This window comes from Podarcis muralis, chromosome 1 (assembly GCF_964188315.1).
Source record: "Podarcis muralis chromosome 1, rPodMur119.hap1.1, whole genome shotgun sequence".
NCBI lineage: Eukaryota > Metazoa > Chordata > Lepidosauria > Squamata > Lacertidae > Podarcis > Podarcis muralis.
In genome coordinates, this window is record NC_135655.1 from 130,438,771 (window position 1) to 130,455,752 (window position 16,982).

The 16,982-nt window shown below is 45.9% G+C and overlaps 1 protein-coding gene across 9 annotated transcripts in view; it reads left to right on the forward strand.

Annotated features, from left to right (window-relative positions):
• The window catches only part of PIKFYVE (phosphoinositide kinase, FYVE-type zinc finger containing), a 92,211-nt gene that overhangs the window by 20,920 nt on the left and 54,309 nt on the right, over positions 1-16,982 (forward strand). For 7 of the 9 annotated variants that reach the window (XM_077918517.1, XM_077918513.1, XM_077918511.1 and 4 more), the window contains 7 exons: positions 408-579; positions 2,133-2,340; positions 5,952-6,041; positions 8,401-8,536; positions 10,714-10,871; positions 13,271-13,382; positions 13,614-13,661. In XM_077918517.1, coding sequence (XP_077774643.1) covers positions 408-579; positions 2,133-2,340; positions 5,952-6,041; positions 8,401-8,536; positions 10,714-10,871; positions 13,271-13,382; positions 13,614-13,661 — 924 coding nt within the window. The remainder of the gene's footprint in view (positions 1-407; positions 580-2,132; positions 2,341-5,951; positions 6,042-8,400; positions 8,537-10,713; positions 10,872-13,270; positions 13,383-13,613; positions 13,662-16,982) is intronic. The other 2 variants (XM_028702722.2, XM_077918525.1) reach the window with 1 other exon arrangement.

The following is a 16,982-nucleotide window of genomic DNA, read 5'->3' on the forward strand; positions in this document are numbered from 1 at the left end:
TATTTTGGCTTGAGTAAACCATGCCTGTGTATTAAAGAAGAAGGCTGCCTTTTAAAGGTTCGGTTGAATGGAGGGAGGAGTCCTCTGCTTAATGCCTTTAACATTACATATTTCTGCTAGGATGCTCTGGAGGAATTGCCTGAGTGTGATCAGAACTTGTTGAACGGCTGGGCCATTGTCTACTGGGCTTAAACTTTTACTTGGTAATCTAGAGACTGTGCTATCGGGCAATGTGTCTAAGAAGGATTTGCCCTGGGAAATCTAATTAGCCAGTTACTGAGGAAATGCAATCTCATCACGGCCTTGTGACTTCCCATGGTATTGTTTTAGCTTCGGAGATAGAAATATCCTACATAAATCTGTTGCCTTGTGTTGTGACCAGGCTAAATACTTAATTCCCTCCCCAGGACAGTGATCTGAAGCAATACTGGATGCCGGACAGCCAGTGCAAGGAGTGCTATGACTGCAGTGAGAAATTTACCACCTTTCGCCGCAGGCACCACTGCCGGCTGTGCGGGCAGATTTTCTGCAGCCGCTGCTGCAACCAGGAAATCCCTGGGAAATTCATGGGTTACACAGGTAAGGCATGAAGCGTTCAAAGTCTCAGCCTTTTTAGGGGAGGGGAGAAAGTTGCCTTTGTTTAAGGACTGAGCATGGAGCCTTTCCACATGGGAAGTGTGCTATGATGGGCTCCTTCAACCGCTTCATTCACAGTTCCATGCAAAGTTAAAGGTAGGACACTGTTAGCTGTGTTTGCAGGTCTTTCCCTGCTTTATACCTACCTCTGAAAGAATTTGCTCCCTTATATTCATAAATAAATGTAGGGACACAGGTGGCGCTGTGGGTTAAACCACAGAGCCTAGGACTTGCCGATAATTAGGTCGGTGGTTCGAATCCCCGCAACGGGGTGAGCTCCCGTTGCTCGGTCCCTGCTCCTGCCAACCTAGCAGTTCGAAAGCACGTCAAAGTGCAAGTAGATAAATAGGTACCACTCCGGTGGGAAGGTAAACGGCGTTTCTGTTCACTGCTCTGGTTTGCCAGAAGCGGCTTAGTCATGCTGGCCACATGACCCGGAAGCTGTACGCCGGCTCCCTCGGCCAATAAAGCGAGATGTGCGCTGTAACCCCAGAGTCGGCCATGACTGGACCTAATGGTCAGGGGCCCCTTTACCTTTACCTATTCATAAATGTACATTATGCAGTTATTTGGTGGGAATGTAGTTGACTTCACAGCATGAGGGATGGCACCTTGAGCAGTGCAGTGGCATAAGGCGAAGGAAGACTTCCTTATACACACATTAATGTGCCCTTCCTTTGTGCTCTGCTTTCCCTTTCTTTCAAAAAATCACACTATAGCTTCTTGTGATGTTTCTGGGATTTTCTCAATACTGCACCAGGATGGCAGCCCACCTTGCTTTTAAGCATGAAGAAGTCCCACCAGGAGGCTTTACTCCCCATTTTTATGCCCAACCTGAAGAATCGGTGGCAAGAGCTGTGGGAAAGCCGGGTCAATGAGCTTCCGTAGTTGAGATCACTGCTCCTTAAGATCAAGGAAGAAAGTTGTCCTGGTTTAGTTATGTATTGTGCACAGGAATCAGTGCCTGCCAGTAAATATTCTGGCTGTTGGGCTATTATTGTTATCACCCCACTTCCTGGCAGGCCAAACTTGACAGGTGGGTGGGGCGTGATGTCACGATGGTGTCAGGTGATGTTGTGCTTTGAAGTCCCAGTTGTTGGGACTTCAAAGGGCAATGCTGCTTGAAAGCTCTTTTGCTGTTTGTAAAAAGGCTTTCAGACGGCACCCCCCCCTTTTCTGTTAGAGCCTTTGAGGCTGAAACGGGAGCGAGGAGGCAATGTCTGAAGCGCTTCGCCAAAGAAACTGTTCTTCTACCTTCCTGATCACCTGATGGGGAGGCGGGGGAAACTGCTTTTTGGAAGCAGTGGCTGCTCGCGGAAGAAGCCTCACATACAGTGAATGCTTCCAGGAGGAGGGAGCTCCTTTCAACTCACAGCTTCTCAAATCATAGAAAAGCCTGGTGAGAAAAACAATCTCAGAAAGTAGACTTTCTTTTGGATCCTTAGTTTCGTTGCTGTAGAGGGCAAGGCTGTTCAATCTTTATTGTTTTTCGACAGGTGACCTCCGAGCTTGCACTTACTGCCGTAAGATAGCCTTAAGCTACGCTCACTCCGCAGAGAGTAACTCCATCGGGGAAGACTTGAATGCTCTGTCTGACTCTGCCAACTGTGCGTCAGTACTGGATCCTGGGGAACCGCGGACTCCGGTTGGCAGCAGAAAAGCCAGCCGCAACATCTTCCTCGAAGAAGACCTTACCTGGCAAAGGTATCAATATATCTGGTTTGGCGGGGAATCCACTTAGTTTTAAGTGTTTGGAATATCTTTTGTCCACCCAGCCACACAATTTGTCTTCAATATTCTGCTTGAATGCAGTGGTCCAATCATGCTGGCTGTTGCTATGGTATTGTGTTGATTTTGCACACCAGGTTTTGATAAGCCATGGCTTCCGTCAGTAGCGGAATGGCTTAACTGACTTTGCCATATTGTCTTCTCGCCATAATTTTTGTTCCGGGAACCCTAACATTAGCAAGACAGAGCAGGCAGAGAGCCTTGTTTGTGTATCTGAATAACTTTGTGTGTGCGAGAGACTTAAGAGTTCTGCAAAAGATAAACAACTGGGGCAGCTGGGGGCTGGATGCCACCTCCAGTCTTTCCTGCTGTGTCCCATCTTTGCCCCTTCCTCTGCAGTTAGGTTGTTAAAGCCTTCTATTGTGTCTGTCTCTCCCAGCAGATGCCGTCTCTCTCTACACCCAAAGGCTTAAACACTGAGAGCCAGTGTGGTGTAGTGGTTAAGAGCGGTAGACTCGTAATCTGGTGAACCGGGTTCGCGTCTCTGCTCCTCCACATGCAGCTGCTGGGTGACCTTGGGCCAGTCCCACTTCTCTGAAGTCTCTCAGCCCCACTCACCTCACAGAGTGTTTGTTGTGGGGGAGGAAGGGAAAGGAGAATGTTAGCCGCTTTGAGACTCCTTAGGGTAGTGATAAAGTGGGATATCAAATCCAAACTCCTCTTCTTCTTCTTACGGTAATTGTGGCGTAAGCTTCCTTGAATGAGAGTCCACTTCATCAAATGCCTGGAAAACCAGACACCACAATAAACCCATTAGTCTGCAAGGTGCCACTGAGATACTTTCCTCTTCCGATCCCAAAGGGCTTCCAATCTTATGATAGACACAAGGAAACAACACCGGAAGGGGACAAGTGGAAGTGGGCAGAGAACATGCCATTAATTCATTTACTCATATCTTCAGCTTGGTTACTACTACAACAATTTAAAAAAACCCTGTCTTTGGGTCCACATGCATGCTGCAGTCAAGCAGCAGACCCAAGAAGGAGGGAGTCCCCCCCCCCACCGCCCATTCTTCTCCCTGGGTATGTGGGGCAAGGAAGGAAATGTCATTCGCGCCACAGGCTTGCTGGCTCAGTTGTTTCTTAAAGCAGCTTATGGTGTTCTGTGTTTGGCTTCCACATGCATAGCTCAGTTGGCAGAGCATGATCTCGGGGTTATGGGTTTGAGCCCAGTTGTGCAAAAATATTCCTGTAACACAGTGGGTTGGACTAGATGACTCTCGTGGTCTCTTCCAACTCTACAATTCTATGGTTCCTCATCCCATGTGAGCAAGGGGGTGGGGAGAACTGTTGCAAAGGAGACCTTTGGGTCAGGCCCTCTGCTCCCGCATTGTTCCAGTGGCCTGGATCTGCCACGATGGAAATAAGCACAATCTGGTGGTTTCATTGGCACAGGAGAGAGTTTCTAGCCCCCTCAAGGTTCTATCAGTTATCAGTTTTTATGATTTTTTAAAAAACCAGTAAGGTGTATTTACGTACCGTATTTTTCGCCCTATACGGTGCACCGGCCCATAGGGTGCACCTAGTTTTTTTGGGGGGAAATAAAGAAAAAAAAGTTTATTCCTCCCCCCAGGCGCTTCCCCCAACCCCAGCCCCCAGAACAGGCTGCTATCCGCAAGCCTAGGGAGCCCGGCGGGAACTCCCGCGGGCTCCCAAGGCTTGCGGATAGCTTCCTGAAGCCTGGAGAGCGAGACGAGTCGGTGCACACCGACCCCTCTCGCTCTCCAGGCTTCAGCGAAAGCCTGCATTCGCCCCATAGGACGTACACACATTTCCCCTTCATTTTTGGAGGGGGGAAAGTGCGTCCTATACAGCGAAAAATACAGTACAGTGGTGCCCCGCAAGACGAATGCCTCGCAAGACGAAAAACCCGCAAGACGAAAGGGTTTTCCGTCGCGGAGGCGCTTCGCAAGACGAATTTCCCTATGGGCTTGCTTCGCAAGACGAAAACGTCTTGCGAGTCTCGCCATTCCCCCCTGCTCCCCCCCCTTTTTCAAAGCCGCTAAGCTGTTAATAGCCTTTTAACAGCTAAGCCCGCTAAGCCGCTAATAGCGCTAATCCGCTTAGCCGCCAATGGGGTTGCTTCGCAAGATGAAAAAACCGCTAGAAGAAAAGAATCGCGGAACGGATTCTTTTCGTCTTGCGAGGCACCACTGTATATGTTTTTAAATGTAAGCTGCTTGGGGATCTTTCAATAAGTCTGACGGATGTTGATGAAAAAAGTTGCATGATTGGACAGGCTTTGAGCGCCCGAACTTTCCTAGCTTGAATCTGAAAGGAAGAGATGCATATTTTGTAAATCTCAAAGTGAATTTAGACTGCTCTTCTCGGTCCAAGTCCTTTTAGCAATCCCGCAGCTTTATTGAGGCTGGAATTCTGTAAAAGTGTTCAGTTGAGACGTGGTTTTGTGGCTTCCTTGTGATGGATCAGGTTGTAATATGTTAACATGAACTGCTGCAACTAAGAGTACCCTCCAGCAACATCTGTAGGTAAACACTGAAGTTGCTCATCAGTGATAAGCTGTAGTAAAACATCTGACCTGTGGTGTGAGGGATGAATCCTGCCTTGTTTCTTTTTCACTTTCCAAATTTGAATATAGCACCCTCTGCTGTCTGTGAGTTGAAAATGATTATTTTCAGTAGTGTCGAAACATTGAGAGATTGGCGTATGCATTCCCCAGCCAGCATACTCCTGGCACTGAACTCTCAGTATAGAGGAATGTCTCTGAGCATGTACAGACTGCTTTTCCTTAGCAGCATTGGCCACTGTAAACAACTTCTGTTCTCCTGGAGGGCATTTTGATGTAGGTGGCACCTCCTTCCCCATCCCTGACCCAAAGAAACTCGGCTTGCAGAAATAATTGAGAGCAATTCTGGGTGGCCAACCAAACAGATTTCATATTTCACAGCCCTGGATTACTGGGATATGTAACCTGCCCTATTCTTTTCAGACTCAAATTTGTAAAAAGACTTTAAAACCTCATATTCCCGACTTCAGAATTCTAATGATAGTGTTATGTGATACATAGAGAAGATTCTTGTTATAGTCGTACCTTGGAAGTCTAATTGAATCTGTTTTGGAAATCCGTTTGACTTGCGAAACGATCGACTTCCAAAGTGTGGCTTCTGATTGGCTGCAGGAAGCTCCTGCAGCCAATCAGAAGCCCCGCCGGATGTTTTGATCAGGGGTTTGGATCTTTCAGGAGCCGGAACGTTCAACTCCCAAGGTGTTCAGGAGCCAAGGCACGACTGTACTTTTAAATGACTTTGTTTTTCTTATCCTTAGTTCCGCCTCCCACTTGCAGAATTGCAGTCTTCCACAGCATTTGAGAACTTGTTGCTTGCTACAGCTTTTAAGGAAGCACTTTAAAACCTTTCTCCTTTTGAAGAACAATTGTAAAGAATATAAATCCGCTGCTTTTTAAGTCCTGGGATAACTCGCTGAGTTGTAGCGTAATCATGATGGCTTGCTTTAATTGCAGTAATTTGGTGCTAATTGCTGCTTCAAAACAGTGTCCTTTACTTGCAGCTTGATTCACCCAGACTCTTCATCCTCCACTTTATCGACACGTCTTGGATCAGTTCAGGAGGAAGCAGGGAAGTCTCCGGCCCGGAATAGGTGAGCCCCCTCTCTCATGCTTATGTGTGTATGAAGCTGCATCTGTGGAAGTGGCACATTGCGGATCCAGCGTAAAGTTTATTTCTGCGGACGAAGTCTTAAAATGACATTGACTTTCCGTCGAAAGACGATCGTGTCCTTTGGTTATGGAGCGACATTACGACGATATTCGCTTGTGTTGTCCTCGATAGATGGCAAGAGATCTGCAAACACAGCGTGAAGTCTATAGTTCAGGTCTTGTGCTGAGTGAAATGACATCAGAGATGTTGGACATGTGGAATAACTTTTCCCTATCGCTGGTCCTTTCTCTGGGTGGTTGGGGGATTTACTGGGCTGTTCCAAAAGGTTGATAGTGGCTCATTTTTGTGGACCAGGGGTGTTCTTGCTGGTCCAAACCTTAGCCTTGCTAGTGACCCAGTATTTGGGGTGGGTGAGCAATTGTATGTGTTGCTATCAACGTTCTCACAAATCTTGATCTTTGGCCATATACGTCATATGTCCTCAGGATTTTGGGGAGGTTAACTTCCAGGGCTTGTTTCTTCTCTCCACAGTAGAAGATGTACAGATTATCGTATTTTTTGCTCCATAAGACTCACTTTTTTCTTCCTAAAAAGTAAGGGGAAATGTCTGTGTATCTTATGGAGCGAATGTGTGGTCCCTGGAGCCGAATTGCCCAGGGGCAAAAAGCAGATCATGCTTTTTTTTTTTTTGAAAGAGGGAAGTGGGTGTTGAAACAAAGCCGCTGATCATTTGTGGGGAGAGAGATAAGGGACGCTAGAGATAAAGGAGGCTGCCTGGGAGCGGGGAGGTAAAGATGGCAAACTTGCAAGGAGAGGAGACAGGAAGACTAAATCAATGAGGAGAGAAATTAGAAGAAAAGGAGAAGCAAAAAACTGCTCCAGCTAAGGAAAAGACACTAAGGCAAACAAGAGGGAAGGGAGTGTTGAAAGGAAACAGCTGATCGGTGGGATCGGAAGAGAGATAAGGGATGCAATCAAGGAGGCTGCCTGGGAGGGGGGAGGTAAAAGCCCATGGATCCTCAGGATTTTTACATTGGGTCACCCCAAATTCACCATCAGATCACATAGCATGTCCATGGCTACAAGCCTGCAGCAAAAAAATCACGCACCCGCTGTTGCGTGGGGCCGCAATGGCACAAAAATGTGGTTAGAAAGCATGGATCCACATGGATCCTCAGGATTTTTGCATTGGGTCACCCCAACTTCTCCATCAGATCACATGTCTGTGGCCACAGCATGAACCACAAAAATGATACATCCACTGTTTCGTTCAGAATATTTTTTTTCTAGTTTTCCTCCTCTAAAAAGTAGGTGCGTCTTATGGTCAGGTGCGTCTTGTGGAGCGAAAAATACGGTACCTTAGATACTTAGGTCAGCTGGAAGATCAGTGTCTCTCAAACTCCTTTACTCTTGAAATAGTCAAGGCCTGGTGTTTTACATTCCATTGCCAGACTTACGGCAAGGAAGCAGTCTTGCCAGAGGCATTTATAAGAGGTGCCTTCACACAGAATCAGGGTTGTAGAGTTGGAAGGGACTCTGAGGGTCATCTGGTCTGGGGCTCCAATTTGCTCCCAAAGTCTTCCCGTCGAGGTAAAGGTAAAGGGACCCCTGCCCGTACGGGCCAGTCTTGACAGACTCTAGGGTTGTGCGCCCATCTCACTCAAGAGGCCGGGGGCCAGCGCTGTCCGGAGACACTTCCGGGTCACGTGGCCAGCGTGACGAAGCTGCATCTGGCGAGCCAGAGCCGCACACGGAAACGCCGTTTACCTTCCCGCTAGTAAGCGGTCCCTATTTATCTACTTGCACCCGGGAGTGCTTTCGAACTGCTAGGTTGGCAGGCGCTGGGACCGAGTAACGGGAGCGCACCCCGCCGCGGGGATTCGAACCGCCGACCTATCGATCGGCAAGCCCTAGGCGCTGAGGCTTTTACCCACAGCACCACCCGCGTCCCTCTTCCCATCGAAGGTTGTCCTAAAACGGAAGTTGGTCCTCTGAATTATTATTAAGTAGACTGATCTTAATTTCCCCAATATTAGAGTTAGTGACAGGGGAGGGGATTAGTATATCAAGCAAGCTCCTCCTTACTATTTGAAGAAGGGGGAAGAATTTCACTTGGGACAAATCAGCTTAATAGCTTTGCACTGAGATCCCAAAAGCTTATTTCCAGTTGCGGATTTTCAAAACGCTACATTGACTTTGAGAGAGAGAAAGAGAGATGGGCATTACTTGGGAGGTTCCTTACCTTAACTAACGTTGTAAAATCTTGGACCTGCTCTGTTAAACTTTAATTTTTAAGAGCTGGAGTGAGCTTAAAGGCATTGTTTTCTTTCTCCTGCCAGATCAGCCAGCGTTACTAACTTGTCCCTGGATCGCTCTGGATCGCCCATGGTCCCTTCCTATGAGACATCGGTCAGTCCACAAGCTAACCGCACATACGCCAAGGAGGCCAACGAGGACGAGCGCAAAATTCTCCTGGTACAAGCCAAGCAGTTTTTTAAAAAAATATTTCATTCTTCTTGCAGAAATCTGTAGTGTCTTGCTTCTTTGGGGCTCCCTGTTTCTTAGGTGCGGTCACCTTGTGCTGTTCTCTGGCTGCAGTTTATGAACTGTTGTAATGCTATTTGCAACCCACCCTCATGGGCTATCCCATTTTATCTTCATTATAATCCTATATGTATGTTTGAAAAGGTACTTTCATACCACTGCCTAGTTTTTGAAGAGATTTCAGAGTTTTCAGCTTCAGCATGGAAAGATTAGCAACTTTATATATATATTTTAAAAACCTTTAAGGAATTGCTAAACCCTTGTGTTGTTAGGTCTCAGAATGCAACTGCGGTGGTTGTTTGAACCAGTTTTGCAAGAGAAAATGCTAGCACTTTATTTCGTTTGTCTCTCTCTGTGTGTGCGCTTCCGTGCCATTTATTGACTTTCTATGTCGTGTAAGACTATTTACATATTTAATTTAATGCATTTATATCCCACCTTTTTCTCCCAAGGAACTCAAGGTGGTGTACATGGTTCTCCTGCTGCTCAGTTAATCCTCACAGCTACACTGTGAGGCTGAGAGGCTGTGATTGGCTCAAGGTCACCCAATGAGCTTCGTGGCCGAGCAGGGATTTGAACCCTGACCTCCCAGGTCTCTAACCACTACACCACACTATCTTTTTCAGGGATACTGTTGCTTCAGCATCATAGGACTAATTTATATATGAGAGCCAGTGTGGTGTAGTGGTTAAGAGCGGTGGACTCATAATCTGGTGAATCAGGTTCGCTTCCCCGCTCCTCCACTTGCAGCTGCTGGGTGACCTTGGGCTAGTCACACTTCTCTGAAGTCTCTCAGCCCCACTCACCTCACAGAGTGTTTGTTGTGGGGGAGGAAGGGAAAGGAGAATGTTAGCCACTTTGAGACTCCTTAAAGGGAGTGAAAGGCGCGATATCAAATCCAAACTCTTCTTCTTCTTATATGCAAGCATGCATATTGCGCTTAAGTAAGAGCTCCTCTCCCATATGACTTTCAGCTAAATATCTCAACTACTTTTGTTGAAAAGTATTTTGTTTGAGATGACGTCTCAGACAGGCAGGTGCTTGCTTGATGTTGCCACCCTGGACTCCTTTGGAAGGAAGGGTGGAACAGAAATTTAATAACAGTAATAATTTGTATATAATTTTTGAATGAGTGTGCATGTCTGAATTATCCCTAATTATGATTTGTAATACATTGTGGTATTCACTGCTGCTTCAAAGGCCTGCCTGATGTAAGGGAGAGCCAAGCAACCTCTAGTTAGCTGTTCTAAGTGTGAAGAGCACAAAATGTTCAGCAGAGCTTCGTTTATTGCTCTACCTGAAGACAGAATCAACAGACGGACACACATGTCTGCTGGTGAAGAAGGGAAGTTCGACATTTTAATCTTTCTCCCCCTTCCGCAAGCGCTTGCAGTCTGAATAAAAAAAGATAACAATAAGATATTGGCCAAGTTTTCTCCTGGTGCAGATATGTACTCAGGTACAATGTGCATACTGTATTTTTCGCTCTATAGGATGCACCCGACCATAGGACGCACCTTGTTTTAGAGGGGGAGAACAGGAAAAAAAAAATCTCCCCCCCCCCCTGTGCAGTGCCCCTTCAGCGAAGCGGCAGGAGAAACGGAGCCCCTTCCATTTCTCCTCCCACTTGGCTGAAGGGGCGCTGCACAGCTCTCCCTCTCTGCTGAAGCCAGGAGAGTCTTGCTCTCCCGGCTTCAGCAAAAGGAACCTGAAGCCTGGAGAGCAAGAAGGGTCGGTGTGCACCAATCCCTCTCGCTCTCCAGGCTTCAGCGAAAGCAACGCGTAGGAGGGAGCGCTCCCTTTGCGCTTCGGAGGCTTAGCGTTGCTGTCGCTGAAGCCAAGGAGCCTGCATTCGCTCCATAGGACGCGCACACATTTCCTCTTAATTTTTGGAGGGGAAAAAGTGTGTCCTATAGAGCGAAAAATACGGTACATAGCCCTGCCTTTTTAACGAATGTGTATAACAGAACACTGCCTTCGGTGCATCGCAGGGTGGGGACGGTGCAAATCACTTGCAACAGATGTAAACAGCACTTCCCAAGACGGCGGGAACACTTAAGCCCACCAAACAGATGCTATCTAAAAGTGTCATCACTCTTGCCTCGCAGGACTCAGTCCAGCTAAAGGACCTGTGGAAGAAAATATGCCATCACAACAGTGGCATGGAGTTCCAGGATCATCGCTATTGGCTGCGAACGCATCCCAACTGCATCGTGGGGAAGGAGCTGGTCAACTGGCTCATGAGAAACGGCCACGTCACAACCAGGTACCGGGCAACCCTGAGTTCATGACTGTCTCATTTCTTCATGGCTCAGGAGATTACTGGGCTATTATGAACTAGTTATATCCATGAAGGGAATGTGTTCTCTGTATTTATTTTTTTTAGATTGCAACCAAATTATGAAATGCAAACGGTATTATAAAGCATAAACCCTCAACCCACCCACCCTCATCCCATTTCTAATCCAAGGTAGAAAATGCTACTCTGTTATCGTAAAGTAGTTTTTTTGGGGCTTGTTCTAAATCGGTGGTTCTCCTTCTGTGAATGTAATATAAGCGCCATTCCTCAAATTATTATTTTGCTTTTTCTGCTGAGTCCCAATATGTTTTAAACATTTATTCCTAATTATTATAACCCCTTGCAGTCTGCATTCAATTAAAATGTGTGCGGTCCTCAACTTTCCTTCCTTCCTTCCTTCCTTCCTTCCTTCCTTCCTTCCTTCCACTGTCCATTTCGATATGACCTAAGTATGCTGCAGTTGAAAAAATAATCAGCTTTTAAAATAAGAATCTTGTCCTGATAGGGAGTGGGCCAGGTGACCCTCAGGGTCCCTTCCACCTCCACAATTCTGAGATTTAAAAATGTTCCAATATTGCTAATGTGTCATAGCCTGCACGTTCATATTTGTGTTAATATTGTACTGCTTCCAAACAAACAGAGTATTCTAAAGTGAAAATATGTTCCTCTCCAATGAAGATCCTTCCAGCGTTGACCGTTTATGAAGCATGCTATGTGGACCATTTTTATTTTATTTTATTTTATTTTAAAACATGTCCCGTATTCTTCGCTCCATAAGACGCACCTAGTTTTTAGAGGAGGAAAACAAGAAAAAAAATATTCTAAACAAAACAGTGGATGTATGATTTTTGTGGTTCATGCTGTGGCTACAGGCATGTGATTTGATGGTGAGTTTGGAGTGACCCAATTCAAAAATCCTGAGGATCCATGTGAATCTGTGCTTTGTAACCACGTTTTTGCCCCAGGCAACAGCGGGTGCGTGATTTTTTTTGCTGCAGGCTTGTAGCCATGGACATGCTATGTGATCTGATGGTGAATTTGGGGTGACCCAGTGTAAAAATCCTGAGGATCCATGGGCTTTTACCTGCCCCCTCCCAGGCAGCCTCCTTGATTGCATCCCTTATCTCTCTCCCGATCCCACCGATCAGCTGCTTCCTTTCAACACTCCCTTCCCTCTTGTTTGCCTTAGTGTCTTTTCCTTAGCTGGAGCAGTTTTTTACTCCTCCTTTTCTTCTAATTTCTCTCCTCATTGATTTAGTCTTCCTGTCTCCTCTCCTTGCAAGTTTGCTGTCTTTACCTCCCTGCTCCCAGGCAGCCTACTTTATTGCTAGCGTCCCTTTTCTCGCTTGCGATCGCTTGCGATCAGCAGCTTTGTTTCAACACCCTCTTCCCTCTTTCAGAAAAAAAAGCATGATCTGCTTTTTGCCCCTGGGCAATTTGGCTCCAGGGACCACGCATTCACTCCATAAGACACACAGACATTTCCCTTTACCTTTTAGGAAGAAAAAAGTGTGTCTTATGGAGCGAAAAATACGGTATATGCCATTTATCTGGGAAACCCATCCAAAACAATTTACAAACTTTGCTTTCATCAGTCCCAGATAGGAGTTGCTATCCTAACCATCTGGAGAGAACCAGATTATGGAAGCCTGGCTGGGGGCTTCTCCATGCCTCCACTTGCCCTGTCATTTCCCCGTGGGGAAACCCAATCGTTTGCACTGAATTGGAACAAACGGCCACTGGGTTTCCCGTGGATTTCCGTTTGCTCTGATTTAGGGCCCAGGAGAGGCCTGTCCCAGGGAAAGTGTCGCGGAAAAAAAAAGAATGGGAGAAATTTATAAGCTACTTAGGAGACCACTGTAAGCAGATGGAAACAAGAGCAGGATTTTCATTCAGTTGTAGCGTAAAAATCACTATAGGGTTTGATATAAGAATTGGAGTATGGATGAATATGCAGTTGTAGATGTTTGAAATGAGACCCCACGGAGGGGATGAGGGGAAGTGCTGAGATTTGGAAAATCTCTTTATATAGATATGTATGTCTGTTTTACTTTTTCCTTATCTGTATTTTGTATTTGTAAAATCAATAAAAATGAATTCAAAAAAAGAAAAAATATTAGGCATTGCAATATATGCCTGATAAAATAAATTGCCTCATAAAACATCCACGTATAAAATTTTAAAATATATACAAATAAACAACCATGTAAAATAGTAACAGCGAGGATTTTCATTCGAATTTCTTCCCGCTAAATAGTGGGAAGAAACAATAAAGACTGCAACTCCATATTTGTGAAGCTTTCACTTTGGGCTTATAAATGTTTTTGGTAACTCACTTGCGATTCGAAACCTATCTTTTTTTCCAGAGCTCAAGCTATTGCAATTGGTCAGGCTTTGGTCGACGGGCGCTGGCTGGATTGTGTCAGCCACCACGATCAGATTTTCAGAGATGAGTATGCGCTCTACAGACCACTGCAGGTATGGATTTTGTGTGTGTGGTGATTTCACACGTGAATTGGGCTGCTGAACAAATTGCTTTCTGCTGCTGTGTAGCGGTTTTTGACTTTTTGTTCACCCAGATATAAAGAAAATCCTAATGGGCCAGGGCAATTTCCCCAAGGCTGTGTATTCAGGCCCTGCATTTGCTTGTTTGAAAAGGTGTGCAAAAGCAACTCTGATAAGTCACTAATGTAAACTAATTCACTTAAGGTCAAGAAATGTAGCAAGAAGGCTGTGAAACCTTCCGTGAAAAGAAAGGTAGGCATCTTCCAGGTAACTGGAGAAGAGAAGTTGGTGGATCGGGAGGAAACGGGTTGAAGGGGAAGTTTTTAACAAAAAAGTGACTTCGAAATGAGACGTATCAAGCACAGATCGGTTTAGGCTGTCTCAGAAAAAGGTGTTTTGTATTAGATTGCCCCTTAAAAGCTTTCTCATTAAGGGCTTTGCGACAGCCTTAAAGACACCAGTAATGCAAATTCAAGGAACAGACTGAGCAATTTAGGTATTTGCTAATGGCCCAAATGTTTGACAGTAGTGGCTTCTTCACTATGGGGGTGAGCTGGAGAGGTTACGGCAAAGACCCTGGTAGCTTTCGGACAAAGTAGCATAATTTATGAATGTACCAAAAAGTGAGGCATGATAGTGAGTACTCAATGAGAGTCACTGTTTACATCTAGGAACTTCTGGCTTGCTCTGATGCATTGTGCCAGTACTCCGGGCTAGTGGGGCATCTGGAAGGGAAGCATAAATCAAAATGAGTCATTGCTTGATGGGCAGCCCCCCTCCCCCCATGTTATGGAGAAGATAATACAGCGCAATCAATGGGCTGGGGGTGGGGTGGAGAATTCACCCACTATTGGATTTTGGGGCAATCTTTTTTTTAAAAAATGAAATGCCTGTAATGCAATGCTGTTGTGGGGGAATGTATCCTGATTCGTTTAGCTGCTACTTTCTCAAGTTGCACTCCAGTGCCACAGCCAAGACTTTCATTTGGCTGGATGTAAGTGCTGCTCGAAGACTGGAGTTGAGGCATTTCTGGTGCTTTAGTCGTCCCTGGTTCACATTGCTGTCGTGAGATTGGACAGGGGCAATGTGGGACTATGTGGAGTGACATGGGATCTGCCTTGGGTCTAGGACAGGCGTTCCCAAAGTCGGCCCTCCAGATCTTTTGGGACTACAGTGGTTCCTCTGGATACAAACGGGATCCCTTCCAGAGCCCCGTTCGCATCTAGAAGCAAACGTAACTAGCGACGGCACGTTTGCGCACGCACGCATCACTTTTCGCCGCTTCTGTGCATGCGCGTGACATTTTGAGCATCTGCACATGCGCAGGTGGCAAAACCTGGTAGTAACGCGCTCCGTTACTTCCGGGTTGCCGCGGAGCGCAACTCGAATGCAGTCAACCCGAAGCGCATTCAACCCGAGGTATGACTGTACAACTCCCATCATCCCTAGCTAACAGGACCAGTGGTCAGGGATGATGGGAATTGTAGTCCCAAAACATCTGGAGGACCGAGTTTGGGGGTGCCTGGTCTAGGATGTGCATATACGGCAGTACTCAGTGAGGCACGGTGGAAGATGCTGTCTTTGCTTTCCCAAAGCACCTGGCTGCTTCTTTTTCTAATCTCTGTAGCAGCAGCTTGGGGACAAGAGCCAGTTCACATGTAATGCCTTAGTAAGCCAGATCACGGCTTAATGTGAGCAAGCAAACACTCCAGGACTGCTGGAGTGAAGATTGTGTCCACTGGGCGTCTTCCCTGGTTGTCCTGCTCCCAGGGCTGCTATCCAGGGCTGAGCCATGGTTTGGCTTGCATTACATCTGAACCTAGGCTCATGGTTTGTCTCGCTCCAGGCAAACCACAAACAGCAAACCAAGAACAAACCTTGGTTACAGATTCTGGTTTTTCTGGAGCAAGACAATCCACAAAACTTGGTTGGTTGTGATGCTAAGCCAAAGAGTGGCTCAGCCCTGGGAGAAGCTCCATTTGCTCATTCATGCCAACCCGTGTTTTCTCTTAGTGTGGTGTGTAAACCTGTTTATAGTATGCAAGCTGATCTGCCTTTATGTTTGCCTTAGTTGCAGGTGTAGAATCAAATCAGTCTGACTCAGGGTGAAATCTGGTGCCCGGTGGTTGTGCAACTGCCAAAAAAAGTCCGCTATCATTTATATATTAGAAATGAAAGTGCTGGAATGAAAATGAACTTTTTTTAGAGGAGGTGGGGAAATTGGGTGGGGAAAATAAGGGACCCCTTTTATTGTAATGCTGTGAAAACCTTAGTAAACTATAGATAAAAAAGACCTGTGTAATAGTGACTTTAGCTCTTATCTAAAAGAGAAGGTGTTTAGCTTCTTTGGTTGCCAGAGAGCTCCTTTGGTTGCAAATGTGTGAATAATTCTGGGCGGAAACTTGGAAGCTTGAAGGGTTGCTGAATAAGGGGTCATATGTCAATGGATAAGCCTTTACAGCTCCTTGTTGCACTCTCTGTGTACCAGAAATTGACTGAAGCTACAATCCTGTATACACGCCCATTAAACGAAGTAGTCCTTGTTTCCAAACAACTATGCAAAATGGAGAGAAATTATGTAAAACTTGCTTAATTTGCATCACCAGCGAATGCAAATACGAAGCGAATTCTGCCTTTGTTTGTTGCAGACTTGAACTTACCGTATTTTTCGCTCTATAAGACGCACCAGACCACAAGACGCACCTAGTTTTGGGAGGAGGAAAACAAGAAAAAAAATATTCTGAATCTCAGAAGCCAGAACAGCAAGAGGGATCGCTGCGCAGTGAAAGCAGCAATCCCTCTTGCTGTTCTGGCTTCTGGGATAGCTGCATTCACTCCATAAGACGCACACACATTTCCCCTTACTTTTTAGGAGGGAAAAAGTGAGTCTTATAGAGCAAAAAATACGGTACCTTGGTGCAGGTTTTTTTTAAAAAAGAAATCCTTAGTGCAGAGTTCCTATAGCCCTACTTATTTATGGCAGTGTTCAGAGAGCTTATGCTTGACAGACCCACCTGGGAAGGAATAAAGCCATTTGAATCCTTTAAAGTGTTTCAGGAGCACTGAACCTGAATTACTGTATTTTTCGCTCTCTAAGACGCACCAGACCACAAGACACACCTAGTTTTTGGGGAGGAAAACAAGAAAAAATATATTCTAAATCTCAGAAGCCAGAACAGCAAGAGGGATCGCTGCGCAGTGAAAGCAGCAATCCCTGTTGCTGTTCTGGCTTCTGGGATAGCTGCACAGCCTGCATTCGCTCCATAATAAGCACACACATTTCCCCTTACTTTTTAGGAGGGAAAAAGTGAGTCTTATAGAGCAAAAAATACGGTATATACACACATAATTTGAGTCTTTTCGTTCTGCCTTCGCGTTGAAACATGGTTCAAGTGCAATTCCTGGAAGTCGTAGACCTCACTTTAGAACTGCATTTGTAGAGTTAATCTGTGGAAAGGTCAGAGCTGGCATTGTGGATGGAACAGATTGATGTCACTTTTTGTTTGGTCAGCTAGAGCATTGCTCAAGTAGTAAATGCGTATCTTCTTCCATGGGCAGAGAGTACTAACCTTG